This window comes from Galeopterus variegatus, unplaced genomic scaffold (genome assembly GCF_000696425.1).
Source record: "Galeopterus variegatus unplaced genomic scaffold, G_variegatus-3.0.2 Scaffold9913, whole genome shotgun sequence".
In the NCBI taxonomy this organism is placed as follows: domain Eukaryota; kingdom Metazoa; phylum Chordata; class Mammalia; order Dermoptera; family Cynocephalidae; genus Galeopterus; species Galeopterus variegatus.
In genome coordinates this window covers 54,950-62,588 of record NW_007736024.1, presented here as the reverse complement: position 1 = coordinate 62,588, position 7,639 = coordinate 54,950, and the positions used below count along the sequence as shown (strand labels likewise).

The 7,639-nt window shown below is 42.5% G+C and overlaps 1 protein-coding gene and 1 pseudogene across 1 annotated transcript in view; both read left to right on the top strand.

The window, feature by feature from the left end:
• The first annotated feature begins 270 nt into the window (after positions 1 to 270).
• Positions 271 to 7,639, top strand: part of LOC103609661 (junctional adhesion molecule-like) — a 17,220-nt gene continuing 9,851 nt past the window's right edge. Inside the window, exons 1-3 of the mRNA XM_008593962.1 lie at positions 271 to 421; positions 1,786 to 2,011; positions 6,482 to 6,594. Coding sequence (XP_008592184.1) covers positions 341 to 421; positions 1,786 to 2,011; positions 6,482 to 6,594 — 420 coding nt within the window. The 5' untranslated portion in view covers positions 271 to 340. The remainder of the gene's footprint in view (positions 422 to 1,785; positions 2,012 to 6,481; positions 6,595 to 7,639) is intronic.
• On the top strand, positions 3,159 to 3,462 carry LOC103609660 (annotated as a pseudogene).

Here is a 7,639-nt window from a genome sequence, read left to right as displayed (position 1 = left end):
AAGGGCTAGCTAGGAGAAGGGAGCCAGATAGCATTTATTGCAGTATGAAGATTGCAAACCCTACTGACTTGACCATGTAGGTAACTAGAGGATATTTCTCTTACCCTTGGGATGCCATGTTGATTTGAGTGAAGGGCTTCTGAGTAATTTGTCTATGTTGGATCATCGAGGGAGGGGAGGTGTATAGTGCTTGGTAATTGATACTGATTTTTGTTGCTGAGGGTATTTGTCTAAGTGATGCATTCTCTTGCCTTTGACTTCGATAGATTATTCTTTGGGCCTGAAGGACTTGATCATTTCCTCCCCTGAGCTAACAGTTCATGTGGGTGATTCGGCTCTGATGGGATGTGTCTTCCAGAGCACAGAAGAGAAACGTGTGACTAAGGTAGACTGGATGCTGTCACCAGGAGAGCATGCCAAGGTAACGAGGAGGAAATGTCATTGGGTAGTAGAAGCCCTGGGCTTATGGTGTCAGGACAGAGGGAATGAGGGATTTTGGAGCTTGTCAGAACTAGGCCTTGGGGCTGGCTGGTTAGCTCAGTTGGTTGGAGCACAGCCTTGTAACATCAAGGTCGAGGGTTTGGGTCTCCATACTGGCCAGCTGCCAAAAAAATAAGGAACTAGGCCTCTGCCTAGTTTGGCCACTTGGCTGTGTAATAAGTTGGGAATGCTAAGCTTCAGCCTCCTGATCTCTGAAGAGGAAGGTAGTTATGATAATAGTAATGCTTAACTTTCAGGTAGCTAAGGGGCTGATGGGAGACATGTGCATGAAGTTCTTTTAGTTTCCTTCATCTGTCTCCTGCCCTTTGTAAAGTAGCATAGATGGGTGAGAGGGGCAATTCCCCTGGTCTACTGAGAAGAGCTCTGACCTAGGCTTAAGATTATTGTCACAATTATTTTTTCGGCAGTGGTGGGAGGCAGAGGGGCAGATTCTTTCAGTATTCTACCGCCCCTTTATGTGCAGAGAAGTCTTTTCCTCCTTTGAGGCTGCTTGAAGTATTGGGATTAGCAGATGCAGCATGGCTGGTGAGGGTCTTTCACGGAGCTCTTTGGAGTAAGAAACAGTGTATTAAGCCTCATTAGAGATTCTGTGGAGACACTGGTATGTCAGGTGCATTTGTGAAATATGTCCCAAGCCCAACACTGGCAAAAGAAATATAACAGAGCATATTCTGTCTTATCCCTATAATGCTACTCTCACTCAAATTTTTATTACTTTTTTTTATTATAAGAGGGATGTATACCTGTGGTGTAAGTAGAAATAAGAACTCCCCCAGGCTCCCCCTCTCAGCCTGTAGCCATTTCCTGCCATTTCTTCTTTTGTGTTATGCTGTGTTGCTCCGAGGAGGGTGGCAGCCAGAACGCCAGGCTGGGGGTTCTCGTCCTGACACCAGCTCACACCAGTGGCATTAGATCATGCATTTGAATGCTGTCTAATCTGGGGGCCATGGCAGAAAACAGGGTGAAAGTGACAGATGGTTTTCAAAAGTTTTGAGTTTGAAACCCCAGAGTGATCTTCAGAGTGGGTGTTACATTTTATCTTAAACTGTAAGAAATAAAAATGTGTGGACTGTATTCTCCATTTGTTTTTGTAGAAAGTGAATCACAGAGCCTTGTGCAAGTCAGAATATTGCCTGACACATTTATTAACTGGGTGGCAAGTACCTTTTGATCATGACGACAGCGGTGATCAGTGTGCTGCCTCCATGTGACAGGGTCTGTTGCATCCAGACTCCTAGGTCTGGCACCTCTTATGATTGTCTCCAACACTGTGTGGCCCTACAGGATGAATATGTGCTGTACTATTACGCCAACCTCAGTGTGCCTATGGGGCGCTTCCAGAACCGTGTGCATTTGGTGGGGGACTTACTACACAATGATGGTTCTCTCTTGCTCCAAGATGTGCAAGAGGCTGACCAGGGAACCTATACCTGTGAAATCCGCCTGGAAAGGGAGAGCCTAGTGTTCAAGAAAGAAGTGGTGCTGTATGTGCTACCAGAGGAGCCCAAAGGTACGTGAATGCTCACTTAGAGGGACAAGAGATTTGATGTCCAAGAGGTAAGGGAACTGATTTTGTTGAGCAAACGCCAGCTTTGGGCTAAGTACTTACCACAGAGTGAGTTTTCAATAAATGACAGTAATTATTTTATTAAATAAAAATAATGATGATTATTTTGTTATTACTTTTTTTTTTTTTTAAAAGATGACCGGTAAGGGGATCTCAACCCTTGGCTTGGTGTTGTCAGCACCACGCTCAGCCAGTGAGCAAACCGGCCATCCCATATATGGGATCCGAACCCGTGGCCTTGGTGTTATCAACACCGTACTCTACTGAGTGAGCCACAGGCCGGCCCAAAATTATTCTTATTATTTTTTTTTCCTTTTTGTCTTTTTTCGTGTCCGGCAATGGATCGCAACCCTCGGTGTTGCTCCCACACCTCGCTCAGCCAGTGAGCGGGAACCGGTCTGTATGTGGGATCCGAACCCTCGGCGGGAGCGCCACCGCGCTCCCAAGTGGTGCACTGTAGCAGTGCGCCACCGGGCCGGCTGTTATTACTTTAAACATGTTCCTCATGAAAACCCTGTGCAGGATGTATTGTTCTTTCCATCTTACAGATGAGGTAACTGAGGCTTAGAGAGGGTAAGTGACTTGACTACGGCACATATTTGTTCAATGGCTTAACTTGTAATTGAACCCTGATAACTTGGCGCCTCTGATAACAAAGTCCATGTTGTTTTTACTACACTGTCATACTTCCCATCGGTTATTCACATTGGTGTTTATGTTTTATAGTTACCTGTGTTAGCTGTGCTGGGGGTTTTATAAAAGAAATGAGCAGATCTCTCTAACTTCTTTGCACCTTATTTTTCCATCTATAAATGGAGGGAAGAGCTTCAGTAGATTAGTGGTTTTAAAATTGTGCTCTATAGAACCCTGAAGCTCCTGAGGCAGCACAAGGGTGAGAACAGGGCAGACGGGGGGTTGGGCGAAGACCTAGCAGATAGGACCCCGGGCTTTCACCTCTATTGCACCCACAGTCCTTATCCTTTTTCCTATTTTATTTATTGAGCTGCCAGGTAATATTTTGTTTGAAGAAAGGATTTTGCTGTTTTGAAACAGTTTGAAACGGAGAGTATGAGCTGTGGCAGCCCGAGTCATGGCAGAACAGGCATTTAGAAAGTTTCTTTCCTTCTTTGAGTATTGGTTGAAAGGAATGCAGCCAGGACTGTAACCCAAGGAGGCACTATGCTTCTAGAAAAATCTCAAGGAAAAGTGTTGGAAGCAACAGTACTGGCTGTTGGATCAGGCTTTGAAGGGAATGGTGGAGAGATCCCTCCAGTTAGCTGAAAGCTGGAGGTAAAGTCCTTCTTCCAGAATGTGGAGGCACCAAAGTAGTTCTAGATGACAAGGATCATTTCTCATTTAGAGATGGTGACATGCTTGGAAAGTGTGTAGACTGAAATACATCAGTACTGACTGAAATGGCATCACATGAAGCCGCCCATTCCACTGAAGTTCTGACACCCTTCCTCACGTACATAATTTCCATGTCTCTTTTATAATAAACTAATGATATTCAAACTGATGACATCCGGTGTCCCTAAAATTTAGTTTCACTGTATTGATATAAACATTTTCAAATAAAAATATGTAAATGAAAAAAAAAATGTTTGAAAGCCACAGAACTTGATGCATTCTTTAAGAGTGTGGGATAGAAGGAATAGTCCCTGGCCTCAGGAAATCTTGTAATCTAGTTAGGGAGCTAGAATCTGGGGCTCCTCTTCTCCTGCCAGCTAGCTGCAGTCCTTAGCTACGCAGCTCTGTGAATGAGCTCCTCCAGAGCACCCTGCCTTCCTCTTTTGTGACACTCATCACACCTGTTCAGTTGCATCTCCCTGCTCACCTGGGTCTATGTTTTTTGTTCCCTGACCAGCCCTGAGTACAGTGCCTGGCACAGAGAAAGCAATCAATAAACATTTGTCAAATGAATGAAATTCTTGAATTAGTGTCCACCACATGAATCTGATTTCTAAAAAATAGTGTGGTAGAAGGTGGCCTTTGGCCCCTCTCTTAATGTTTCCTACTTTTTAAATTGCCATTTTTCTCTTAATTCCAAAGCTGTGGTTCTCCAGGAAGAAGGAGCAAATTAGATGCCTGTGTTCTCCCAGGATTCTCTTTAAGCTTCCCCTCTCTGCCTTTGGTCACTAATGCTGTGCCTGAACACTTGTCTATACAAGCATAGCCTACAGAATGGGTACCTTTTCCTGCTTAGAAGAAACGGAGAGAGTACCAAATGGAGCCAATTCCAAGAGTTGAAAAAGCCATGGAGACAAGCTGGAACAAAGTTAGGGTAGTCAGATATTTCCTCAGTAGCTGGTGGTGCAACCTGTATGTATTTTCCTTTCCAGCCAGAATGGAAATAGATCCAACCCCTTACAATTTTGCCTAAGGCCCAGTGGAAAGTTGTTCAACTTGCTATGTGGAGGTTGTCCCCTCCCACATGGAAATTCCATTTTTGTGGTCATCAATAACTTTTTCTACAAAGTTTACAATTTCTCTGTCATTTTCCTACTTCAATTCCTTTTTTGATGGTTCTTATTTTAAACACTATAGATAAGAGCCGGCCTGTGGCTCACTTGGAAGAGTGCGGTGCTGATAACACCAAGGCCATGGGTTCAGATCCTATATAGGGATGGCTGGTTAGCTCACTGGCTGAGTGTGGTGCTGTCAACACCAAGGGGGTTAAGATCCCCTTACCAGTCATCTTTTAAAAATAAATAAATAAATAAATAAATAAATAAATAAATAAATAAATAAATACTATAGATAAAAATAACAATAATCTTAACTTCCTTTACTTTTGCTCTAGAATTAGCCATTCTTCTACTTATGTGAGGCGGTACAGTATAGTGCATGAGAGAACGTGGGCTTTGATTTCAGTCAGGCCTGGGTTTGAGTGCTGGCTCTACCTTTTACTGGCTATGTGGCTTTGAGCTCTTTCACCTTCCTCCTCTGTAAAATGGGAGAGTAATAGTGCATACCTCAAAATGTAATGACTAACTGATACACTGTGTATAAGGTGTCTAGCACATGACTGGTACATTGAAAGGACTCAGAATGTTCATTAGAGCTGGCCGGTTAGCTCAGTTGGTTAGAGCATGGTGTTGATAACACCAAGGTCAAGGGTTCAATCCCTGTTAATGGCCAGCTACCAAAAAAAAAAAAAAAAAAAGAAAAAGAAAGTTCAGTTATCGCATATTTAAAATAGAGATCAGTTCTTAATGTGCTGATGGATTTAGAGGGAGATTCCTTCCCTACTGTTATTCTTTGGAGTGAATTTTTATTACTTCCAAAATAATTTCCTCCATAGAGTTTAGAGTTCAGAATATTTTTTTTTTCCTTTCCTCCCATCATGCATCTCTCCTGCTGGGCAGGAAGTTAGTGTTCTCCCAGGGAAACAGTTCAGATGAAAGGTCAGCTTGCATGCTGGGTTTGTTCCCTCACAAGATTTGCTGAACACTCTTTTGAAGGAACTCTGTCAAGTTAAGACCTAGGCTTGTATCTTCCTATATACCATCCTACCTTGCATTTCTTAATTAATTTTGTAGTTGATTTGTGTAGAGCATTATTGAAAAATCAGGAACATCTTTCTATGTGTTTTCTTTTTCAGGGAACTCTTGAAATGACTTATGCAATAAACATATGATGGGTCAGCTGCTTACACAAATAGTTGGAAGGAAAAACTTAGGAGCCAGAAAGCCAGATGCAGGGGAAGGGGGATTGAGGATGAGAGGGGCAGGACTGAAACAGAAAAAAAAGTCAAGTGGAAAGCTCTCTACTGTCTTGACCTAATTAGCAAGGAGTCTTGTGACCTGTACTGAAGCCAGAACTAAGTCCTAAGCAAGTCCTAAGATAACTTGTAAAAAGAATGAAAGAAGTTGAAGAAAGTTACCCATGATTCATTTTTTTCAGTTATAAGAACTGGTGGGTTAGATCTAAGAATGAGAGTTTTATAACTTTCCACTTCCTGTTTATGCTAAGCAGGTGTGGGTATCTAAGTTGATGAACAGAAAGTGAGGGCTTTGAGATTTTCTGTACTTTCTTTAGTACAAACTGACATGAAGTTGGAGTTCATGGTAGAAATTTTGGAAAGGGGAAAAAGAAGGGAATTAAAGGGAACCAGAAAGTATTTACTTCAGTACGAAGACAGCAGAAACCCTCAGAGTTGCCATATGTGGGCACTTACAGGGTATTCTCTTACCCTTGAGGATTCCGTGTTGGTTTGAGCAAGGGGCCTCTGAGTACTTTGTCTACACAGAATCATCTGGATCATCTATGGAGGGGATATGTACAGTGTTTGGTGGTGAGGGTGATTTTTGCTGCTGAGGGTCTTTGGCTAAATGTGATCCCTTTTAGAAATTTTTTTGACTTCTGTAGATTATACCTTGGGTCTGACTTGATTTACTGTTTTATCCCCAGAGCTCATGGTCCATGTGGGTGATTCAATTCAGATGGGATGTGTTCTCCAGAGCACGGAAGAGAAACATGTGACCATGGTAGACTGGATGTTCTCTTCAGAAGAGCGTGCCAGGGTAACAAAGAAGAAACACTGCTGTGTAGTACAAGCCCCTGGTTGCTAGTGTCAAGACAGAGCAGGGAGAGGGAGACTCAGTTCATCTAATGCCATGAGGAGGGTGGTGTAGCAAGATCTTGGGTTTTGGAGCTCAAAGAACTGAGCCTCATCCTAGCTCAGCCATCTGGCTGGGCAATTTCAGTTTCCTGGTGGGAAAGATGTCTCTAATGATGAAGAAGATGATCATGGTGATGATGCATTACTTTTAGGTTGTCAAGATGCTGATGTGAGATTGTATATGTAAAGCATTTTGTACGTGACTTGGCCACTGCATTTTAGTTTACTTCCTTCTCCCTTCTCTTCTTAGAGTCCATGGGAGAATGAGGGGGTTGGTTTTTGTGGCCTAGCCAAGAACGCTACGGGCTAGGCATAAGAATGATTACATTCTTACTTTGGTTAGTATATGAATTTTTGTTCGTGCTCCATTGTCCCATTTATGTGATGGAGGGAATTTTCTTCATCTTTATGCGTGCTTTAGATGTTAGGATTGATAGGTCCTGGGGGCCAGGGCGAGGGGTATTTCATGGGAACTCTGTAAAGCAGTAAACTGAAAGCAAGTTCACTAGACCAGTAGACCTCAACCATGGCATGGTGTTGTATTTATGAGTCCAGATGTGTTGTGAGGGACAACCCAGGTGACTTGTTCTTAATAAAAGTTAAGGTAAAAAGTTTATAAATGATTTAACTTTTATAAATTAAAACATATTCCAGGCCATCCCTCTCACAAAGTCATTTACACTCATTTGATTCCTATTTGAGTAGGTAAGAAATGCTCCATCCTTGTGGAGCACCAGGAATTATATGTAGTCCCAGATTCACCCCTGAGGGCTTGTCATGCATTTAAATGTCATCCATCAAATGATTCACAGCAGAAAATAGGATGAGAGTTGACATTTTGAGGTTGTGAATTTGAATCACAAGAGACAAGAGGTTATGGGCCAGGTTTCTCCATTTATGTTGGTGTCTGTATACTCATTACTCTTTCTTAAAAGCTTTTTAAAAAT